Source organism: Vulpes lagopus, chromosome 12 (assembly GCF_018345385.1).
Source record: "Vulpes lagopus strain Blue_001 chromosome 12, ASM1834538v1, whole genome shotgun sequence".
Classification (NCBI taxonomy): Eukaryota; Metazoa; Chordata; class Mammalia; order Carnivora; family Canidae; genus Vulpes; species Vulpes lagopus.
In genome coordinates this window covers 8765313-8789873 of record NC_054835.1, presented here as the reverse complement: position 1 = coordinate 8789873, position 24561 = coordinate 8765313, and the positions used below count along the sequence as shown (strand labels likewise).

Sequence of the window (24561 nt, the reverse complement as noted above, 5' to 3'; positions counted from 1 at the left end):
GTGCTGGGGCTTGTGGCTCTCTTCTCTTTCCCTTGTTGCAGGGAAATAAATAAACGTGTGCTTGCTGTCAGGTGAAAATGTTTTTCCTCTAGAAGTCCAGAAGGTAGTCTGACAAATAATGGGTTCTCGGGGTTCCTGGGCAGGGCCAAGTGTAGCCGAGGCTGACAGAGCCCCTGTGTGCCAAAGCCTCCACTGTCCCTAAGCGCCTGTGACCTGTCATCGTGGCCTGGCCCCAAATAAACAGGCCTTCTTACCCCCAACTCGGGCTGCTTTGCTGGTGACATGGTGCTAAAAAATATGCCCTGAGGCCCTTGAGGAGCATTGTTTGAATTCTAAACTGGCACCAGTCCTGACGTGCAAGTTCCTTTGAGGGACAGAGGCTGCTCCAAACAACTCCACCTAAGGGACAAAGGTCAGGGTGGACTCCATTTCCTATTGTAGCCAGGATCCTGAATGATGTGGTGCGTTGTGGCCCTGCTTACTTTCTGCCCAGGGCAGTGGTAATGTTTACTCAGAATAAACTTATCCTACTTTGTCGCATTCCCTCCCCATCCCTTCTCTCTCCTCTAGAAATAAAACTCTGGACAAAGTGACTAATTTGCATCTTCTGGATGTGTATGAAGTCTGTGACTTTGCGAATCTCTAGACCATTTCCAAACAGTGATGGGAGTAGGCCACCCTGGGGCGTGTTGACCTTGAATTGTTCACAGCACATGTCAGGGCTCCTTGCCTTGTCTGTGGTGTGTGCGTCTGTGATTTATGGGTTGGGGGGTGGTACTAGGGCCTTGGTTTCCTCATGTGTCAAATGGTAATTAAAACACTTTCCTTCCAGTAGTAGTGTGAGGATAGGGGCAACCTAGAGCTCCCCACACAGTCCCTGACTTGTAATGGGATGTTTAAAATGGGAGCTGCTGATCTAGCCATTTGATTAGACTCCAGGAGAGAAGCAGCTCTCAACCCTGGAGGCTCCCCTTTCATCTCTTCTTGGGATATCTGTCTGATACTTGATGAATATTTGATAAAAGGAGTAAGTCTTGGGGAAAACTCTTTATGTGGATTTATTCAGAGCCCTCTCTGACAGTTGTATGAGAGGGGTTGTGGACCTCTGAAGGGCTTTGCTTTTCATTCTGAGTGAGAAGAGATGACACAGGAGGGTTTTGAGCAGAGGGGCAATGTAACAGGATTTAACCTTTTACAAGGATCACTCCAGTTAGTGGGTTGAAAAGACTACAGAAAGGCAAGGAGCAGGGGACTCTTGGACGTATGGTAGTGGTTTAGGCACAAAGTGACTGTGGCTTAGGTCAGGGTGTCAGTGGTACAGGTGGTTACGGTGGTGAGATTCTGAATATACTGTTAAGGTGGGATTCACAGAATATGCTGAAGGATCAGATGGTAGATGTAAGCAGAAGAACAGAGTCAAGAATTTTGACCTGAGCTACTGGAAGGGTGAAGTTTCATGTCTACCAAGATGTAGTGGCAGCAGGTTTGAGAGGGAGAATCAGGAATACAGGTTTGTGCTGTCTGGTCTAGACATCCAGGGCAGTGACCAGGAGCTTGTGTGTAGGAAGAGACCACTCAACAAATAAGCAGCGAGCACCTCTTCTTTGTCTGCACATCTGTGGTTCTCATCTAGTTTCTCGGCTTCCTATGTCATCTCTGTGCTACCAATGCCCACATGTATACCTCAAGCCTCCATCTACCTCCTTAACTCAGACTCATTGATGGAACTGCCTAATTCAAGTTCCTGTGGATATCTGCAGAGGAAGGTTCCTCAGTCCCAATCTATACAGGGCCTGGCACAGATGAGATGCTCAAGTATTTGTTGAGCATGAATATTGTTTATTTCATAGACTAACCTTATGAATAGGTATTGTTGTTAATACTATACAAAAATCCATCGATTCAGTCTTGGTTAAAAACAAAAGAAATTATAAGATACACATGTGTTTACATTAAGTTCTTTAAATTTTCCATACAATAAGGGAAAGGAGATTAGAAGACACTTATTTACTGGTGATTTAAGATCATAAAGATACTTATATAGGTTCTTTTATTATTTTTACAAAGATGAAATTAAAACTTCCAAAGACATCCACAGATTTTTCCTGAGATATTCAGTGGCAAGTTATTTGAGAAGACACTCATTCTGGACTATTCATGGTTAAATACATTTGTATGTTTCACGGACTAGGATTTCCTTGAATTGTAAGTGCTCTGTTAATCTGACCCATGTGAAAATTATGTGGACTCTTTTAGAACTTTAGGCCTTTGTGTCTACTTTATTCCAACTTTTTATTGATGTATACCATGAATCAGAAAAAATATATCTGGCTTTAAGTATGTAACTTGGAGGATTTTCACAAATTGAACACCAGAGTGTAATTAGCTCCAATCAAGAAATAGACTGGGGGGCTCCTAGGTGGCTCAGTCATTAAACATCCGACTCTTGGTTTCAGCACAGGTCAGGATCTCAGTGTTTTGGGATCAAGCCCTGCATTGGGTTCCATGCTCAGCCCAGTCTGCCTGAGATTCTCTCTCCCTCTGCCTCTCCCCATGCACACGCACCTGCTCTCTCTAAAATAAATAAATCTTTAAAAAACAAAAGAAATAGACCATAGCTCACTCCCTCCTGTGCCTTGCAGCATACTCCCCCCACCCCAAGTGTAACTGCTATCTTAACTGCTGAAATCATAGATTAATGTTGCTTGTTTTTGTATTTGTATAAATGGAATCATACCAAATGTACTTCTTTGTGTGTACCTTCTTTCTAGATTTGTAAGATTCATCCATATTTTTTATGTGTAGGTGTAGGTTGTTAACTGCTGTGTGGCATACCACATGTGCAGGTGTCTCAGTGTACCCATTCTGTCGGCAGGCATTTGGGTGGTGCTGCTTTGAATATTCTGTATATGTGCTGCCAAAGCAAGCACTGCTTTGAATATTCTGGTACTTCTTGTGTTTTCATGTGGGCATTTCTCCAGGGTGCACACCTGGAGTGGGATTACCAGGCCCCCAGGGAAACATGTGTTAGCTGTCTGGATTCATCCCTTCCACAGTGGCAGGTGGACCCTGCCCATTGCTTTTCATCCTTGTCAACCCTTAGTGTTTCCTATTTTTTCTTTTTATCCATTCAAGTGTGTATGTAATGGTATCACTTTATGGATTTTAATTGATTATTTCATGATGACTTTTGGAGTCGAGTACCTTGTCATCTGTTTACTGGCCATTTGGATATCCTCTTTTGTGAGGTGTCCATCCAATCCCAAATCTATTTTTAATCATTACCAATTATACAAAGAGATCCAAAATGGTGGCTCTATCAGATTTAAGCCCAAATCCAAGTTGAAGCTTGGTTTCTTCTATAGGTCATAGGCCTAGCCCCACTCTTGCACCCTACCCCTTCTGCCTCCATCCTGAACCTCACTCTTTGGTTCAGTCCCTGTTGGTCTATATCAACTTAGGCATCTGCATAGTATCTCACCTTTGACCTAACAATGCCATTTCTAGGGGCCTATCTCATTATACAGGTGCCTAGGAAGTTAGGCATGAGAGTATTCATCAATTCAGCATTGTTTGAAGAGCAAAAGTTAAAAACCATCAGCCAGGAGACTGGTTAAATAGGTTTCAGTGGAACATTTATTCAGCCAATAACTCTGCTCCTGTGAAAAAATGCCCACAACATATTGTTAAGTTGAAAAGTATTTCAGCTGTGCCATATGAGGGATTTTTCATTTTCTATGTTATGTATTTTTGCAGCGCTTGGATTTTTATAACAAGGTTGTTCTGCTTGTTATAACTCTACAGCTCAGAGTTACCCAGAGATTGCCTGAACACATGGATGATACGAACAGACTTTCATGTCAGAAGAGGCTTGGGTGTTGCAAAACTCCCAAGTAGTATTTTCCCTCTGTTTTAACATGAATAGTTCTATATTAAGTAAGACAGAGGATCTTTTCATATGGCAATTGTTGGAAAAAATGAAACATCAGGTTGCTTTTCGTTCGACTGGGCTGTAGTTATTTTTAGCTAAGTGTTGGCAGAGGTCTGGTGATGTTATCAAGTAACCGTAGTGGCCTCCATTTATTGAGCATTTGCTATATATCACGTCCTCGGCTAAATGCTTGACACACAGGATCATGTTTAATCCTGAGGTTATGCTTTTCTGTAGGTGAGGAACTTGTAACTCAGAGAGGTTACAGAGTTTGCCTGTGTATACACCTGAGCTTGGGTTAGAGCAGAGACTGCCTGACTCCAAAGCCCATGTGCTGCCTGCTGTGCCCACAACCCACTCAGCCTGAACTCTTGTCTTTATCTTTGCATTAGTCTTTAAAATTTTAAATAATTAAAAAACTGAAATCTTAGGTTTATTTTTTTTAAGATTATATTTATTCATGAGAAACACAGAGAGGCAGAGATACAGGCAGAGGGAGAAGCAGGCTCCCTGTGGGGAGCCCGATGTGGGACTGGATCCCAGGGCCCTGGGATCATGACCTGAGCCAAAGACAAACGCTCAACCACTAAGCCCCCCAGATGCCCCTGAAATCTTAGGTTTAGAAAAGTTCTTCCTGGCTCAGCCGGTAGAGCATGTGACTCTTGATTGTGAGTTCAAGCCCCAAGTTGAGAGTAGAGATTGCTTAAATAAAAAAACAAAAAAAAAAAAAACCCTTAAGTTTTAAAAGAAGAAGCTACTTCTCCACTCTAGTCCTTTTTACATATTTGGGAAAGGGTGGGGGGTAGTGTGGATTGGGTAGGTAGCTTCGGATGAAACTTGTATAAGTGGACAAATGGAGATCCTTCCCAATTGTGCCACAATTCTGTGCCCAGTACACTGGAGGTAACAAGAAATTGACACCACAGTGTTTCTTAGGATTGGCTGCAGTAATTTTGGAACTGCCTCAAAGTGTTATCCACCATGACGCAGACATGTGGTCCCTTGTCTGGCTGATATTTAGAGACTGCCCTTATCCAGAGCAGAATTAAGCCCTGACAGAAACCACTGCTAAGTTGGGATCCCAGCTGCTGCTACCAGTGACATTTGAAAGGCCAGTTGATATGTACATTTGTCAGCACCAGGCAGAGACCTTTGTTGGGCTTGACTGAAGGGCAAATTGAAAATCTAAGAATGAAATATTGGTACCTGACAGACTACTCGGGAAAAAATCGGTGTGACTTTTGGGGCTTGGGAGGTTTTGTTGAGATTTGATTCTGTGAGGCTACGTGCCTCTCTTCCAGCCTGTCCTTCCTCTGACATTCATCTGATAGCTGGATCTGCATCCTACAGTGGTTGCCCAAGAAAGTGTCTGCTCTTAGTAACATCATGGCCATTTATACAGAAATTGTGAAGCTATGTAAGCCACCCTTCCTCTGGAAGAAATGACTAGCAGATTAGTCACTGAGAGTTCCTGACCATCCATGGTATAAATGCCATAATGAGCAGTGGTCTGAGGCTTTGATTTCTTAAGTTCTATCAATGACTTTTGAAGGTGTTCTCACAGATTTGATAGATTACAATAAAATAGCAGTTTATGGCATTCCCTTGTTATGTGAAGGAGGGTTTTTGTTTCCTTTGGTCAGGTTTGGCCATAAAGGTAGTGTAGCAGTCTCATAATCCCAGGTGTTGGTGGAGATAATGGAGCAACTGGGACCTTAATAATGGATTTGCAAAGTGGCACAGCCATTTTGGAAAATCATTTGGCAAAAGCCATAAAATTAAATCTGGTACATACTGTATAGTTAGGCAGTTCTATTCATAGGAAGCTCTTGCATGTGTTCCAGGAGACATATATGAGAATGTTCATAGCTGCGTTGTTTATAGAAGCTGGAAACAGCCCAGTGTCCACTGAAAGTGAAAGCTCTTATATATACTTCAGCACGGTTAGGCATCAGACCTACCACTGAGTGAAAAAGCAGGAATGTAAGAAAATTTACAATATATTTCCATTTATGTAAAGTTCACAAAGCTGTCAGTTAAACTATACTTATAGATATAAATTGTCATAAAAAGTAAGAGATGATAAGCACAAAAATCAGAATCATGGGGACTGCCTGGGTGGCTCAGTTGGTTGAGCGACGAGCTCTTGGTTTGGTCTCAGGTCATGTCCTCAGGGTCGTGGCATAGAGCCCTGTGTTGGGCTCCATGCTTATTACGGTGGAGTCTGCTTGGGACACTGTCTCCCTCTCCCTCAGCCCCTCTCCCCTGCTCGTTCGTGCTCTCTCTTTCTCTCAAGTGAATAAATAAATCTTTAAAAAATAATCAGAATCACAGTTACCCGTTATTGAGAAGAGAGATATGATCATAAACAGGGAATGTGGTGGCATCAGTGGACTTGATAACTTTCTGTTTCTAGAGCTGTGTTGTCCAATGTGGCAGCCACCAGCCACATTTCAAGTACTCAGTAGATGCAAAGGCTATCATGCAGGATGGTGCAGATACAGAATATTTCCATCATTGCCAGAAAAGTCTATTTGGTAGGCTAAGTTGGTGGATACGTGCATTTAATTCTAAGTTGTGTGTGTGTGTGGAATTTTTCAAAATTTTGCTTTAGTTTTAGTACTAGAAAATCTCTAAAAACATACAAAATCTGAAGTGTAACTTTCTAAGCGAAAAGCCAGGAAATAACAAGGGAGTGGTTGATAAAGCTCCCTGAGACTCCAATAATAGTGTGGGAGCATCTCTTTGGCATTGGCCTCCACTCCAGATGATTGACACACTTGAGGGACTTGAGAATAGGGGCAGGAAGTGTGTGTGTGTGCCAGTGCATGTCTGATGCTGTTGGCAAGATCACCCCACCAGAGATGCCACCTGTCGCTTCCTTCCGCACTGCTTTCACTGGTCATTATAGTACTTGATCAGCACTCAGAAGCATAGTTTGAGTAACATTTCAAGTCACCTGAAATCTATGTTGTCAACCCATTGTTTCAAGGAAAAGATGACAAGCAGCCTCTAAGTCCAAATGTGTTCTAGTTTGTGCTGTCTTCTATTTCCAGAGTTGAGGAAGTTCATTACCACTACAAAGAACCTGCTTTCTCCACTTGATTTAACACATTGTGTGCTAAAGGTAGCTGTTTTTAGTCTATTAAATACTCCCAGGAGAAAAAAGAAAAAAAAATACTCCCAGGAGAGAGATTGATTGGTAGATGCAATTCTTTCTTTAAATGCTGATAGGATTCCCAGCTGGGCCCCAAAACAGACTAGAATTTCAGACCGAGGTAGGTAGGATGCTATAATACACTTCCTGCCTTCAGTTTGCTTCGTTGGCCCTTGGATCAATGATCAGTACTGGCTCTGCAAGTGCAGGAACCTGAGAGTATTTGGGGGACCCTCCATGCCTTCCTTCCACACCCCAGTTCCGCCCTAGTCATGATGGCAGAGGTGTGAATCTGGCCTGTCAGTACAGCACCTCAGGGTAGCAGACAGGCAAAAGCGGAAGTTGGCTCGCCCAGCCCAGGTCTCTAGAGGTCTTTGGCCACCAAACAAACCATGCATCCTGCCTAGACTTCCCCATTTGCATCTGCTTTTCTGGCCCTACTTTCAGTCTTAGTTGCTCAGGGTGGAAGTTGCACGGATTAGTACATCTCTCTAACATCCCTTCGGGCTTGGAAACCTGCCTGGTCAGTGCTGTGACTGTAAGGATCCTGAGGCAGGCAGCAGTACAGACAGGTAGGGTAGAAGAGCCAGATGGAGACTTCTGGTCTGTGCTAGGGGAAAGGAGGATGGCATTTGTAAGGCCCTCAGTTTCTTAGGCTCATCAGTTAAAAATTCAGTGCTGCACCATAGCCTAGTTCAGATCTGTAAGCAGATAGGAGCTGAGAATTCAGTTTGATCAACCCTGCAACCCATCCAACTTATGTAGTTGGGTTAGTGCCCTATGCAGAGGCACTGTGTGCCCAGCCCTTGGATAAGAACTTCAGTGCACTAGCCACAGGCAGCGCCTCATTTCTTCTTTATCACATTTCTTCTTTATCACACCGGCCATCTCACGAACGTTATCAATCCCTTTGAAGTATTTTAACCCAAACAGTCTGACTACAGAGCTCAACCTTTCACCACCATATGTGTTAGACTGGTCACATCATTTTGAAGTATGAAGAAGAAAGTATAAACTGTATAGGGGACCTACCCTGCTTGGGTGGGGAAGAAGAGGCAAAGTAGAGGAGAGGTAGAGAAACTGTGCCATGCCAGTTCACCTGCTTTGAATCCCAGGGATGCCTGGTGTATAAGGACAGGTGCTGAGAGCCCCACCTCACCCTGCATTGAGCTGTTCCATATGAGGAGAGAGGTGCACCAGCTCCCTGCAGATTTCTATACACTGTTGGGTCCAAGGAGGGCTTCCTGCCAGCAGACAAACAGCTACAAAATCATGTTTGGTTTGATTCTGCATGTGAGCAAAGGTCAGGCTCTGGCTTTTCTCTTTGGTCCAGAGTGCACTGGGCTTCTAGGAAGTTTGCAAAGAGCAGATAGATTATCTGAAGTTGCCAGCTACCTTGAAGGCCTTTGATGCAGGAATTGAACCTTGTCCCAATGAAGCCACATGCAGTAATAATAGACACAGTGACAGGCCTGTAGCACAGGGTGCTATGTCATTTATTTAGAAGAGTGTTTTAGTAGTAAATAGGTAGAAAAATTGAAGGGGGTTGCTTTGTAGTTTTAAAACTACAGTTTTTTTCTTTTTCCATTGCATAGGGTCATGTTCTGTTCCCTAATTTTCAACCACTTTCAGGTATTTTCTGTGAATTTCATATAGTATCAAAAAAAGCAGTCCTTTTTGTGGAGTATTTTCTGATTGGTTAATTTATTCATTTGTTGAATGAATGTTTACTAAGCATCTTCTGTGGGCCAGGTACCCTGTTAGCATTGGGGATGTAGGCATGAACAGGGCAGGTATGGTCCTCACTGAGTCTGCATTCTTGTGAGGAGACAAGCACATTAATTAATGACTTGATAAGATCATTTCCGACACTGAAAAACACTGAGGTAAATGGTGAGATGAAGGAAGTCTTCAGTGGGTTTTTGCTTTTCACATATACAACTGACTCATTTAAAGTGTAGAATGCTCTCTGCGTGTGTGTGTGTGTGTGTGTGTGTGTGTGTGTGTTTAGAATTCACTGGATTTTGTTGCAGCCATCACCAGATTCTAATTTTAGAATATTTATTTCTCCCCACCAAAAGAAATCTCATATTCATTAGCAAGCCCTCTCTCCTTCCCTCTCCCATTCCCTTATTCTTAGCCACTAATCTACCTCCATCCCAAAAATATGCCTGTTCTGGACATTTCAAAAAATTGGAAGATACAATAAATGGTCTTTTGTGACTGGCTTCTTTCACTTAGCATTATATTATCAAGATTCATCCATGTTGTAGCAGGTGTCAGGATTTATTTTTATTTTTATTTTTTTATTGTCAGGCAATATTCTGTTGTACGCTTATGCCACATTTTATTTATTCATTTATGGATATTTGAGTTATTTCTACCTATTGATTTGTATGAATAATGCTGCTGTGAACTTTTGTGTACAAATCATATGGATACATGTTTTCATTTCTCTTGGGTATATGACTAGGAATAGAATTGTTGGGTCATCTGGTAACCCATATAGGAGGGTTCCAGTTCCCCAACCATCACCAATACTTTGTTATTACATGCCTTTTTTTATTAATATCTAGTGGGTTTTAAGAGAAACTTAAGTTGGTTTTGGCATTTCCCTGATGATTAATGATGTTGAGCATTTTTTATCTTTATTGCTCTTTTGTTTATCTTATTTGGAAAAATGTCTATTGAAATCCTCTGGTCATTTTTAATTGGATTATTTGTCTCCTGTTGAATTTTAAGAGTTGTTTATATTTTCTGTATGCAGATCCTTATCAGGTATATGACTTGCAAATATTTTCTCCCATTCTATAGTTTGTCTTTTCACTTTCTTGGTGGTATCATTTGTAGCACAAACATTTTAATTGACATATAGTATCATATTAGTTTTAGGTGTACAGCATAATGATTTGATATTTGTCTGTATGGCAAAATGATCACCACAATAAGTTTAAAGTTTTACATTTTGATGAAGTCCAGTTCATCCGATTTTTCTTTTGTCACTTGGATTTTTGCATCCTAAGAAACCATTACCAAACCCAAGATCACAAAAATTGTATCCCTGTGTTTTATTCTAAAAGCTTATAGTTTATAAATAAGCTGTTCTATAGTTTATAGTTTTAGCTATTACATTCAGATCTTTGATCCATTAATTTTTGTATATGATGTGAGATAAGGGTCCAGATTCATTCTTGTTCTTTTATATATGAAATATCCACAGTCATTGCCAGCACCATTTGTTGAAAAGAGCATTTATTCATTCATTGAATGGCCTGACACCCTTTTAAGAATTGATTGGCCTTAGGGATGCCTGAGTGGCTCAGTGGCTGAGCATCTGCCTTTGGCTCAGGGTGTGATCCTGGGGTTCCAGGATCAAGTCCCACATCAGGCTCCCTGCATGGAGCCTGCATCTCCTTCTGCCTGTGTCTACCTCTCTCTATCTCTCATGAATAAATAAATAAAATCTTTAAAAAAATGTTTTAGAGTTTTTAGTGTATGTCTTGCACTTGTGTTAATTATATGCCTCAGTATTTTATTCTTTTTGATGATATTATCAATGGAAGCTTTTTTTGTTTTGTTTTTATTGACATATAGTTGACATACAGTGTTATGTTATACTAGTTTCAGGTGTACAACATAGTGATACACTTGTGAGCACAGCACAGCATGTAGAGATGCTGTGCTCACAAGTATAGTTACCATCCATCACCATAAAACACTATTACAATATCATTGACTATATTCCCTATGCTATACTTTTAATTCCAACAACTCAGTCATTCCATAACTGGAAGCCTGTGTCTCCCTCTCTTTTTACCCCATTTTGTCCATCTTCCTATCCCCCTTCCCTCTGGCAACCATCATCAGTTCCCTGTAGTGTAAATGGAAGCTATTATTATTATTTTATTTATTTATTTATTTATTCATTCATTCATTCATTCATTCTAGAGAGAGAAGGAGAGGGAGAGAGAGAATCTTAAGCAGACTCTGTGCTGAGCGCAGAACTCAACATGGGGCTCGATCTCACGACCCTGGGAGTCATGACCTGAGCCAAAATCAAGAGTTGGACATTTAACCAACTGAGCATCCAGATGTCCCTAAATGGAAGCTTCTTAAAATGTTGTTTTGGAACATTCATTTGTACTATATAGAAATCCAACAAACTTTTTTTTTTTTTGAGAAACAAGTGAAAAATTAGGTTTATTTATTTATTTTTAAAAAAGATTTTATTGATTTATTCATGAGAGACACAGAGAGACAGGCAGAGACATAGGCAGAGGGAGAAACAGGCTCCCTGTGGGGTGCCCAATGCAAGACTTGATCCCAGGACCCTGGGATCACACCCTGAGCCAAAGGTAGAAGCTCAACCACTGAGCCACCCAGGTGCCCCTGACTTTATGATTTTTAACTACCTTAAATACCTTGAAGTAAGTAGAATCACACATTATTTGTCTTTCTGTGGCTGGCTTGTTTTGCTCAGTATAATGTCTTGAAGATTCATTCATCCAACAAACTTTTGTATATTGACTTTGTATCCTGTGACTTTACTGAATTGGTTTATTAGTGCTAATAGTTTTTTAGTGGATTGCTTGGGATTTTCCATATATAAGGTCATCTACAAATTGAGTTTTTTGTCTCCCTTCCCAAGCTAGATGGCTTTTGTTAGGGTACTGGAGTACAATATCGAATAGGAATGGCAAGAATGGACACCCAGGGCTTGTTCCTGATCTTGAAGAGAAACCATCCAATTTTTCACTGTGTTCCAGAAGATTTTGAACTCCTTAGTGCTATTTCAGTCTCCAGTGCCAACTCTGAGGCCTTTCCCATGACACTTATTGCTATTCCCTAAACTAACAAAAATCAGAAGGTTGATTTAAAAGAGCCTTTCTTTCCAGTTCATTCATCCTACACTTCCGTGATTCTACTTTAATATTTTTTCTTCTTAGTTCCCTTAGGCTTTGGTTAGCTCACCATACAAACTCCATGGAAGACACTGGAAATATTTGCGAGTTCTTTTTCCATAGCTATTTTGACTGCCTTTGACTTCCACAATTCTGAACAACTTAATTTACATGGAAATTGCAGAAATTAAATTGTGTGAGCAGAAGTGTTGCAATAGATCGGTCTTTCCTTTCCTTTGTAACTCTTAACAGCCAGGGAAGATTTGTTTAGGGATGATGCTTGTCTCCACAAAAGGTCAGTGGATCACAGCTCCTTCCTACCCTGCTTCTAACCATTAGTACCCTCTTTGTTTTCAGATTCTCAGCGTTCTCACCTCTCCTCCTTCACCATGAAGCTGAAGGACAAATTCCACTCACCCAAAATCAAGAGAACGCCATCAAAGAAGGGAAAACCAGCTGAAGTTTCTGTGAAAAATCCGGAGAAGCCTGTTAGCAAAGTAAGCCAACTCTCTCTAGGTGTTCCTTCTGGCCTTCGCCTACTTCGAGCAGTATGAGTTTGTGCTCTTCTTAAGTTCATTCCCTGGGAATTCAGCTTTCAGTGCAGAGCACCTACTCCATAGCATTCCATGCTTCCAGGCAGGGGCCTTCAGCGTCCTTGTAAAATATGAGCCTTTAGGATGGTGAGTGTTTCTCCTGTTAATCAGAGTCAAGTTCATTCGGCAAGAACAGTTCCCCTTTTCCAGATGTGTTACCCTCTGGGCATTTAAAACAGCTCAGCGCACCATGTTTACACCCCACAATGCTGCTTCCCTGCCCCAGACAGCCCCATGTTGCCCTGGCACGCACACACTTGGAGGTTTGTGACATCCAGAACATCCTTCATTTGGCTTTAGGGCCCATGCTCTGAGACATGCCAAATCCTTGAAGCCCGGCCAAGGATGTCCTCAAACACGAGTAACCTCAGCAGGACCAGTCAAGTCAGATATGTTGAAACAGCGGTAGATGTTCACCAACCCCTCCCTTCAGCCTCAAACGGCCATTTCAAGCTCTGTAGGAATCCAGGTTTCCTCTCTTCCAGGAGGCAACAGACAGATTTCTACCAGAGGGCTACCCTCTCCCCTTGGATCTGGAGCAGCAGGCAGTAGAATTTATGTCCACCAGTGCTGTGGCTTCCAGGTCTCAGAGGCAGAAGGTCAGTGTGATGCTAAGAACAATTGGGTTTGCCTTGCCTTCTACTGCAGAATCCTGGGCCATGGTTTTGGGGATGGAAAGAAAAATCTATTGCAATATCCATGTGTTCGAGTGGGTGGTGACTATGGGCTTCACTGTTCAGGAAATAGTTCAGGGGCCTTGGGTAAAAATTAAGAGTTTATCCAAGCCCCTGTGGTCTTTGGAGGTTGCTCAGCACTCCATGATGAAAGCTTGGGGTTCCCTTCCAGGGTTGGTTTGGGTGTGCTACTTGGGTCCAGTGCGTTCTGGGGGAAATGGGTGAGTCTCATCTCTGAAGACCAGCTCTTCTTTCCTTGAGTTACTAAGGTGACCTGAATAGTTAGGACAGGGAGGGGCATCTGCAGTAAAAAGTGCTGTGTTAGATGTCTAGCAGGCCTATGTGGTGAGAGCACACAGAACCAAGTACTCAGAACCAAGCACTCTCAGAGCCAGTGATACCTTTTGTGCCGCTAACATTTATCCAGTCTTTTCCTCACCCCATGCTCAGTGCTTTATGCTTTTACTCTCTTACTGAACACTCATAATAGTCCTGAGAGATGGAAATTTATTTTGCAGAAGTGGAAGCTGAGGCTGTAGAGATAGGAAGCATTGGCCACCGTTACGCAGGAAACGTAGTGATGGCCTGATTTTGAGCTCAGGCCATCTGACATGCAAGTCAAAACCCTCGGGATGCTATGTTTCCTCTTTATGAAAGCCAGAATTTATTTTTTGAATGGCCCACAAATCCAAATGTTAACTCTCACACTAAACATAAAAGGAAAATTAACTTTAGCAATGTAAAATAAAAATAAACCTTGTAGAGAAATATAATCCTAATGCTCCAGTGATTGTCCACAGCATAGTGGGTAGTAGAACTGTTGTCACAACCATCAATTAAATGTCACTGGCAAACACTGACCCGTTATATAAACACATAATTCTTGAATTTTGCAGCGTACCTATATTTTTGTTTTTATTTTAACTAGCAAAATATCTTAAAATTCTAGTTAAAAGTGGAGAACATTAAAGTTCGAAGTCCAGAAGTCTTTTTGTCGAATAACCCTGTTTCCTGCCTCATCCATTAGCAAAAGGAGGCTGAATAGGAAGAGTAAAATGTTCAGTGTTTGCCAGATTGATGAAATTCTGCACTGCAGAGGAGGAAGAAAGTAGGAGATTTGGTGTGCACCATAGAGATTTTTCTGGTTTAGTCTGTTCAGCAGCTCCTTGGAACTGAGTTTGGTCAAACAAACAAAAACCCCAAGCAGAGCATCCATGGTCATGTAGTGCTAGTGCAGGCAGCCCGGAATAAAATGACTTAGAACAACCATGTCTCCTAGTCAACTCTGATAAGAGACTGTTTGGGCCACTCGGTTCTTGGAATTTTCCCCCTTCCTTCATTACTCCAAGAGAGGTCATGGGGGAACATTAATTGTGAAAGTGTCTTTCACTCGTGTGCATTCCTGCAAATGCCAGGGGACATTGGCAATGTCTGGAGACACTTTTGGTTGTCACCACTAGAAAGGTGAAGCAGATGCTTCTGGATCTGGTGGGTAGAAGCCGGTGATGCTGGTAAACATCCTACACAGGACAGCCCTCCTCACAACAGAGAATTCTCCACCCCAAAATGTCAGTAGTGCCAAGACTGAGAATCCCTGTTGTGTAGCAGGGAACTGAGGGTATCGCCTTGGCCCAGGGAAGAATGTTACTCTGGTTTGGTTACCCTTTAAGAAGGGTACCCTTTAAGAAGGGCTGAATTACCCTTTAAGAAGGGCTGAATTACTCTGCTTTGCCCCAAGTCAGCTGTCCAAAATGACCTGGGTACAAACCTGTTGTTTAGTAGAAGCTCACAGGCAGACCTGGAAGTATTGGGGAATCTGCCAACATGTGAGAACTTAGAAGATGCTGTTGGAGAAATCTGAAGATACATTCATCATTTGCTGTCATTATTATTATTATTTTTTAAGATTTATTTATTTATGATAGACATAGAGAGGGGGGCAGAGACACAGGAGGAGGGAGAAGCAGGCTCCATGCCGGGAGCCTGACGTGGGACTCGATCCCGGGACTCCAGGATCGCGCCCTGGGCCAAAGGCAGGCGCCAAACCACTGAGCCACCCAGGGATCCCCATTTGCTGTCATTATTAATTACTAATTAGCTCTTACTTTTTAAAGAATATTTCCATATATGTTCTCATTTTAATCCCAATTTATATGTATGGCATTCCCTGTTTATTTTTTTAATTTTTTTTTTAAGATTCTATTCATTCGTGAGAGGCACAGAGAGAGAGAGAGAGAGAAGAGAGAGAGGCAGAGACATAGGCAGAGGGAGAAGCAGGCTCCATGCTGGGAACCCGACATGGGACTCAATCCCAGGTCTCCAGGATCGCGCCCTGGGCTGAAGGCAGTGTTAAACCACTGAGCCACCCGGGCTGCCCTTATCTTTATTTATTTTTAAGTAGGTTCCACACCCAACATGGGGCTTGAATTCATGATCCTGAGATCACAAGTCATATGCTGTACTGACTGAGCCAGCTGGGTGCCCCAGCATTCCCTATTTAAATATGTGGGAAATTGCAGCTCAGTCGATAGAAGCATAGATTTAGATTCATCTACAGTTTACTGAGGGACTCTCTTTGCCCAGGCCCTGTCCTAGGTGATTTCACATCCTGTCTTATTTACTCATCAAAACTGCATGCACAAGCTTTTATTATTCCTAATATACAGAGTTTGGGCTCTGGCCCAAGTTTCCTTGATCAAAATCTGGTTTTATTTTATAAACTTTGTTGTACATTCTCATTCACTTCCCCACATCAGACTCTTTAGATTACCCAGATTAGGTATTATCCTCCCCATTTTGCAGATGAGGAGCCTGAGGCCAGTGGAGCCCAGCAGTGGCTTTGGGTCTCAGCCTCCCCCAGCACCACTACCCTTTTCAGGTGTGTGGCCTGATGGTGGTGTCACCCCCACAGCGGGAAGGGATGCCCTGGTGGAGACAGGCACCTGCCTCAGAGATGGTGCAGCTAGGAGCCTCCAGCAGAACCAAGTGTTTGGGTTCCCAATTCTAGCACGTGCTCTGTCTAGGTGTCTCTCTGTAAACTCTTCTGACTGCTGGCTGCATTTTGCAAGAAGCCCAGAGTTGACTAGCCATAGATAGCTGTTCAGGAGCAGAGGTGCTGTGAATGGATAGTGCTCAGAGGCCATTGATTCTGGAAGTGTAATTTGCTAGACAGTTAATGGATAAAACCTGATGCTGCTAAGTTGATGGTTCCTTTAGTAGGAGCCCTGGGCAGCCTGGCTTTTCAGTGGCACATTTGATCTCTCTGCAAATGACAGGAAGATTCTTTTTGCTCAGAAGTGCCTTCCTTCCCCTTTTGGGTGCCTCTCATCTCCACGTCAGCCCCTTTCTCCCTAGCAAACCTGATGACACATTTTCTTATAATGTTTCCCGCTTCCTCCCCATCTTTCGTCATCCCTGGCTCCAAACACGTCCTGATGTGCTGAGATGGCAGGGCTGTGGTCAGGGACCCTCTAGCCAGACTGGCCAGCTGGGGTTTCATCACATTGATGTCTAAGTATAAATCCTTCATAGTCACGTTCTCTCTGGCCCTGGCAGGTAATGACAAAGCAGAGAGCTCTTGTCCATGAGGTGGGAAACAAGAGCCTGGCCTCTTGGAAACACAGTAAATAAACATGTCTAGTCATGAAAAAAAGAAAAAAGGTGAGAGTAAAGAGGCCAGTGATGGGGGCAGGGAAGGGTTCCCCCTCTTAGAGAATTTCATCTTTGAGGTCTACAGACCACCTTTGGGGAAGTACCCCTTTGAGAGAAAGTGAATCAGGTCTTTGGAAGTTGACTGACCGAAGAATCTATTTACTTTAAGATCCCATTTATATATCTGTCTTTTGATATTCCTACACGTTATGCCTCCAGTGTAGAACGTTTTAACTAAACCTTCCCCATTGTTTAAGAAGAAAAGAGCTAGTGTTCTGAATCATCACTTATTATCTATCATTTATTTATAGATTATTGTTTAAATCAACTTTTTCTAGAAACATTTTTCTTGTCTTTGGTTGCTTTTATTTATGTATTCACTGGACCCCAAAGAGCCCACAGGTGGCAGTTTTCCTCCTATACAGCGATGATAATTTGCAGTGGACATGTGATCAGTTTTACTTGGATGGGGTATCCGTTTTTGGATTTAACCATTTTATAGATCGTCCTTGATCTCCCTTCCCTACCAGCCAGTTGGGACCTGGGTCAATGATATTAGAGCCAATAGAGAGGGAGGTTGGGGAAAGAAACCAAGGGGGGGGGCAGTGTGTGCCCACTGACTGGATTCGAGGTATCCTGTAGTCAAGGAGAAAAAATTTGGGCATGGGAATTTGCATACTGGTAAGTTCAGGGCTCTGTATTTTATTTTCATCCTAGCTGGGCTTTCTTCAGGAACAGGGAATGTGAATGCTGTTAGCATTTGCTACACGAGTAATGATTGAATCATTGCCCCCTGCTCTGGCTTCTTCACCTTTTCACCCCAGAGCCATCCCCCCTTTCAAACCCTGGGTTTTCTAGACCCTTTGAGAGAGCCATGTCATTTCATTGAGTGGGGACTACATCTTTGGGTTGAATGTGGGAATCTCATGAGAAGTCCTGGGAGAATGGGTTTTGGACATAAATGCCTCTCACTGTCTCACTTTGGGATTTCTTGATTTGATTTACTGGATAGATAAGCACCATGGGACCTAACTGTTAGTTCTGTAAGCTTCCTATAGCCATCAGCAAATTAGTCCTCCCTATGCCTAATGAGATTAGTGGTGTTAGAGGAGTGTGGTTAGAGGAGGAGAAGCAATTTTCAGAACCTCAGGCCACATCAGGCTCTGAACGAGGAAGGGAATTCAGGAGTATCTAAATGAACTGTCTTGGTCCAGGCTCCCTCCTCCTTCCTTCAAGACTAGCCTCTCTCCTGACTGCAGACCTTAGAAAGTAACTTGGCTTTGTTTCTGCAATAAGAAGCCTTTACTGTTTGCATCGATCTCAAGCTAGTTTATAGGAAATCATACTTTATTTTTCCAAAACAGCTCCCGTTAATCTTTCTCCTCCCTCCTTATGCTCAACATCTCCTTTCAGAACCTGAGCTGGCTGGAAGAGAAGGAGAAGGAAGTTGTTAGTGCCTTGCGCTACTTTAAGACTATCGTGGACAAGATGGCTATTGATAAGAAGGTATTGGAGATGCTGCCAGGGTCAGCCAGCAAGGTGCTGGAGGCCATCTTACCCCTGGTGCAGAGCGATCCTCGAATTCAACACAGGTGAGTTGCCCTGAACTCGTTGGCCGTGTCAGAGCAAGAGAGGCCTCTGAGTGTCTTGGTTTGGGAGCATTTCAAAATATGGCTTCTGGGAATAGAGAAGAGCTCTGGGAGGGAAAAGAGCCCTCTCCCTGCCTTTCGCAGCTATGAATGGATGTTCTCCCAAGGTTGATGTCATCGCTCATGAAGCCTTGACACCGATGGAGATCTCTGCCCTTGCTAGGGCTGTAGCCACAGAAGTCTGTGGTTGTTTCTTGGCCTTAGGTCATCGGCAGTAATCAGATTGATTTGGATACATTTCTAGTCCCCTTCCTTACCCATGGCATATAGAGACATTAAGCCCTATTAACACCTAGCCTGGTAGAGACCTTGACTGCGTAGCTGATTAGGCCAAAAGAGGTAAAGAAGAATCCCATTAGAGCATGGATTCATGAAACATTTAACTGTGGCAAGCCAGGCTGTCCCAGACAGTGCCCAGAGTCACTGGAAGCCAGGTACGTGGAGTGGAGAATTGCTTTTGTTGCTGGAGTGCACTTTTCCCTTGAAGGTTGGGAGCAACTTGCCCCATCTCTGTTGTTAAGTACAGAAAGGAAAGGAATATTAAATGTAATCCTAGCAGGCGCTTTTTTCTTTGAGAGGCTGTCAGATGCCTACTGGCTTGGTTTTTCTGGTACCTGCTCAGGATAAATGCATCTCTATTTTAATGTTCGTACAGCCCTGTGAGACTGAGCTTTTATGAACCGCTTTCAGAACTTGGCAGCGAAGTGCATGGTTTTCTTCTTCTAGGAGATAGTGCAAACAATGTCTTTATTTCTAAGAAGCTCTTTGCCCTGGGCCTTCTGCCCTGGAGTCTCAGCTGACCCTTGTGGATTGTACTCTTTGAGCCAGTTGGTCGTGGAGGATAAAACATTGGTATGGCTTTGCCCCGCTACAGTCTTCACTTCTCTAGGCTGTGCTCCTGGCCCAGAGGAGGAGCCTGAGAGTCCTGTTGTGCCCTACCTAGGTGTCACACACTGAATGATTTGTGTGCTGGTCTCTAGACTGAGGACTGTCTCTCTCTAGTAGTTAACTTCGTGCCCAGCTCATAGAAGGGCCCAGTGCTGTTCTCCTTTGAGGGGATGTGCCCAACGGTATACTAGGGTCAGATGTGTGGATGGCTTTTGATGCACTGTTCTCCTGCACCTCTACTTATGTGATGGTCTCTACCACGGAAGAGTTAGGACCTAGTGGAAAAAATCACTTCCCCGTGTGTGATAAGGCACTAATTTTATGGTACCAAGTGGCAGCTCTGTTGGGATTTAAGGGAGAGAGTTAGAGGAGAGCTCCATGGTCCAGTTAAACTTCCTGGAGCAGGAGCTTCTGGAGCAAGGCCTGAAGGAAAGGTGAGAATTGGACTGGCCATTGGGGCAGGGGAGGGAACAGGAAAGCAAAGGGCTGGCAGGGCATGGGATGCTCCTGGAGAGCGGGGACACAGCAATCATGCCAGGAGAGTGTGACCACTTTGGGGCATTGACCGAGGGACAGTGGGGAGTCGGAGCTGTGCCCCGCCAGCCTCAGGTCGGGTGCTAGCCTCCCTAGGAGAGTCCAGTGAACAGTGCATGTGTGTGGCTGCTGGGACTATTGCTCCTGGAGTGTTAGCCCGCAGCTGTGCCTGGGAGGTTCCTTTCTAGCTGCGCCAACACTGGAGGAATGGATCAGCGATAGGACAGTGGTTTGGGGGCATTTTTGGTGTATGGTAATATTTTATAGCTATTTTGTAGTTGACAAAAATGATTTCATGTCTAGAGCATTTTCCTAGAGAGAACCAAACACCTGGATGTGGCTGTAAGGAGCAATGACTCTCTTTTTTCTGGTAGTTCTTTGGCTGATACCACTTCCAGGACTTTTCTTCCTGAAATTCTTGCAAGGTCAACTGATAGTATTTTTCTTGGTCGCCCTGACAGCTCTTCCTTGAAGTTTCCTCTTCGATCCCTTCTGTCATCTCGTTCCTCCAATGCAGTTTATAAGCTGGAAAAGTGTCTTCCTGTCTTCTGTGCAGAACTTTCTCTGTGCGGTGTGTCCTAGCTGATGGGCTTTTGGTTGCCCTACCCTAGGGAGCTGGGACAGTGGTGTGCTGGCTTTGGAACAAGCGGCTGCTTTGCTGAGTGTAAGCAGTGTTGGAAGGCACGGAACACCCAGAGACGGTTGAGAACAGAATCCATGCTTGCCTTCAGTATTGATGGCTTCACTGCATTTCAGAAACTGACCAGCCACTAGTCCTGTGGATATTTTCACAGTCCAGAACCCTCCTTCCTTTTTAATGCCTTAGCCCCTGACACAGGAATCTTCTGCTCCCAAACTAATTCTGTGAAGCGTGGCCACAGTTGCCAGATTCGTCAAGTGCCCTCAGGGAAGCGTTAACCATCTGGTGCAAGTAGAATTTAAGTAGTAGGGAAAAGCATCTCCCCACCTCCTTTTCAGCTAATCCTTGCTCATAGCTCAACACTATGGCACTTTGGCACTTTGGTGGAATCCCTCACGGGCACTCTAGCAGAAGGCAGCCAGTCCTTGTTCACTGAGGCCTCCCACCTGGAGGGAAAAGGCAGGGTTGCTTGGGGGGGCGGAGGTTGCTAGTGGTGCCTTTCCAGCACTTCCAGTCCAGCCTCCAGGGAAGACTGAGGTCCTGTCTCCCTCCAGCAACTCTCCTTCCCAAGGGAGTAGGTCCAGTACCCAATACTTATCACTCCTGTCGCTCTCTGAGGCAGCCAAACCCTGGCTCTCCCAGGGCCCCTTTGGTAAATTGTTCTTGTTTCTAATGGGACTCAAGGCGTTGCTTTCATTCTTTGACTGTTCTTTTCTCCTGTTGGAACATGCACAGAGTGGAATGACTGGCTGAATGGAAATTGTAGATGTCCTGGAAAAACTTTTTCCTCCTTACCTGATTTTGACAAACTTCTCACTAGAGCATTGTTTGGTTCAGATTTTTTATTTTAAATAGCTTTGTTTTTAGAACTTTTTTTTTTAAAGATTTTATTTATTTGAGAGAGAGAGACCGTGTGCACAGTAGGGGGAACAGGAGTGGGAGAATCAAGGCTCCCCACTGAGCAGGGAGCCCCACATGAAGCTCGATCCCAGGACGCTGGGATTATGACCTAAACCACCCAGGCACCCGTTTAGAACTTATTTTAATCATATCTTACAATATTATACTTTTTTCTCAAAATTCTATCTTTGGCCCCTAAATGTCTACCTCACTTTTTTTCTCTACCCACTTTTTGTTTCAGTGGAGGAAGGAGCATCCCCCAACTTTTCCATATTTTTGCTCTTCCTCTCTTATAATGTATAATATTTAAAATGGAAAAATAATCTTTTCCATAATTTTTAGAAAAAATTATCTCTAGTTATTCAAAACTGTGTAGGAGATCTAAAAAGTCTACGTTTGGGCCTCTCCTCTCTGATCATTGAGGTGTCCAGAAGTTGCTGGGCCTTCTGCTCTGTGTGGGCATCCCAGTGTACATTGGGCACCTCCCCCTCTCCCCCCCAACCAAGCCACAGGCCTCCTCTCCTCTCATCTGTCGTCTTGCCATGCTTTTGAAATGGAGCACTGCTCTGGCATGTCTGCCATGGAGATGGTGCAGAGGATGATGAAGCTGAGCCCATGTTGAAGGAATTCTAGTGAGTTACAGATCTGTTGGAGCTTATGTTTAGAGGCTGTTTCAGTAAAGGATCCTGCTTGCTAAAATCTGCAAACCTGTTGGCTCCTTGTGATACATTTAACATGTTCGTCTGATCAAAATAAGTGTATGGTGGGGATCCCTGGGTGGCGCAGCAGTTTGGTGCCTGCCTTTGGCCCAGGGCCCGATCCTGGAGACCCGGGATCGAATCCCACATCGGGCTCCCAGTGCATGGAGCCTGCTTCTCCCTCTGCCTGTGTCTCTGCCTCTCTCTCTCTCTCTCTCTCTCTCTCTCTGACTATCATAAATAAATAAAAAATTTTTTAAAAAGTGTATGGTGCTTTAACTAATGATTAGCATGAGGAGGAGGGGAAAATAGGACACTCCTTAACAGAGGCCAGAATCTTGCAAGGGAGGGGTGAAGTTTGAAGAAGTATATAAACTATAGTGATGGAATTTTTATGTTATATTTGGGAAATGAAAAAAAGATTTTATGACACACAAATATAAAGCTCTGTACAGCATTTGTTGGATGTAAGGGCATAGGTTCAGGGGGTGGGGAGAGTTTGTTATCAAAAAGGAGGTGTGGCTCTTAGAAAAATTGAGAAACGTGCCCTCATCACCAAGAAACTGGTTCTGTATTAAACAGTTCTGTGTTAAACAGTCGCTGTTTAACGTTCCTAACATTCTCTTCCTCCAGCTCAGCCCTCTCCTCCTGCTATAGCCGAGTGTACCAAAGTCTTGCCAACCTCATCCGTTGGTCTGACCAAGTGATGCTGGAAGGTGTGAACTCAGAAGATAAAGAGACGGTGACAACCGTGAAGGGGGTCATCAAGGCGGTACTGGATGGAGTGAAGGTAGGCTGTAGGCGCTAGGCCTCCCTGCTGAACATCTGTCACATGAGACCTTTCTCCCAAACTGAATGCATTAAAACAACTGTCTTCCAGTATCTCTGGTGGGGGTGTCCTGCTCTGTCCCATAGCCATTTACTTCTCTCTGCTACAAATGGCTCTTACAGCAATAGAAACCTTTGGAGTGCATATCTCCCTAGCTGGAAAAGCTGCCAGAAGCAATCAACATTTATTGAGCATGTATTAAATCTTCAGTAAGTCTTTATATTACAGCTCTGGCTCTGCGTGCTTGCCAGCTAGACAAAATGCAGAGGAAATTGGTTTTGCATTGACTTTTAGCAAAACTCTCAGCAAGTCAGATGCTATCTTTTCAGGTTCTAAGAACTTCTGGGATTCTTGGTAGAAAAGCAGGATTGAGATGAGTAAGAAATGAAACTGTCTGGATTTGAAATCCTTGATGCGATCTGTGACTTTACTAGCCAGGGAAGTTGGAAACAGCACAGTGGGAAATTATGAATCATAGTTAAGGTAAGAGGTGAAAGCCATAGAGGGCCTGGAATTGGGGTCCACAAGACAAACTGTAATTGAGACAGTAAGTCCTAGTGGGTGAGGAGCGAGGCAGAATGTAAGCATGAAGTGGATGAGGGTCTTTGGATCAGGATTAGGGCTGTGAGCAGTGGGAAGGAAAGTAGAGACCTGCTCTTTCATGAGGCCATATTATATAGTGGAAAGAGAGAGGACTTAGCTTTGGACTCGGCTGGGTTTGAATCCCAAGTTCACTACTTACTAGTCTGTGAACTTGAGCAATTTACTTAAAGGTTCTGTACCTTAATTAACTCATCTGTAAAATGGGTATAATAATTGTGCCATATACCCTAGGGTTGTGGGAAGTATTAAATTAATTACTACATATAAAGCTTTTATTTATTTATTTATTTATTTATTTATTTATTTATTTTTCATATAAAGCTTTTAGAACAATGCCTGGCCTATACTAAGCACTCAGACTTTAGCTGCTTTTTTTTTTTTTTTAAACTAATCTTGTGGTGCTAGGTGTGTGCTTTAGAAGCTAATCTCTTGGCTTGAGGGAATTAAAAAAAAACAAAAAGCTGTGTCATCCTCCTTCCTACACTCCTCAGTCCAAAACTATAGCTGAGGTATTTTAAAGAATTCCTTCTCTACTCATCCATTCTGGCAGATTCCTACAAGCTGCCTCCTTAGATTGACATCTCCCAGAAGTTCTGAGGGAAGGCTAAGAAAGCATTGCTTAACGTTATGAATTGCTCTAGAATGAATTGTGTTGATTGGGGAAGTCCTTGTGGCTGCCTGCTTGCAGCACCATGTAAGTAGCCGCCGTGTCTGCTGGAGCCATCATGGAGTTCATTTAGAGGGAGGCTTGGCTGGGTGGCACCAAGTGCCACCTCTGATGGCTCCAGGTTTTCTTTGTTCCCCAGAGTGTATTAAGTCCTAAGCCATCTGTTTTGGCCAGTGAGACTTAAGCCTTGAGTGGCTGTCGTGCAAGACCTTATGTCACTTCCCAGATTTTGGAGTGGTCCTACAC

General features: G+C 43.5%; 1 protein-coding gene across 9 annotated transcripts in view; it reads left to right on the top strand.

The window, feature by feature from the left end:
• RAPGEF1 (Rap guanine nucleotide exchange factor 1) overlaps positions 1-24561 on the top strand; it is a 137743-nt gene that overhangs the window by 56412 nt on the left and 56770 nt on the right. For 7 of the 9 annotated variants that reach the window (XM_041726358.1, XM_041726360.1, XM_041726357.1 and 4 more), the window contains exons 2-5: positions 12347-12486; positions 13068-13181; positions 18321-18499; positions 22850-23006. In XM_041726358.1, the coding sequence (XP_041582292.1) occupies positions 12347-12486; positions 13068-13181; positions 18321-18499; positions 22850-23006 (590 nt within the window). The remainder of the gene's footprint in view (positions 1-12346; positions 12487-13067; positions 13182-18320; positions 18500-22849; positions 23007-24561) is intronic. The other 2 variants (XM_041726361.1, XM_041726364.1) reach the window with 1 other exon arrangement.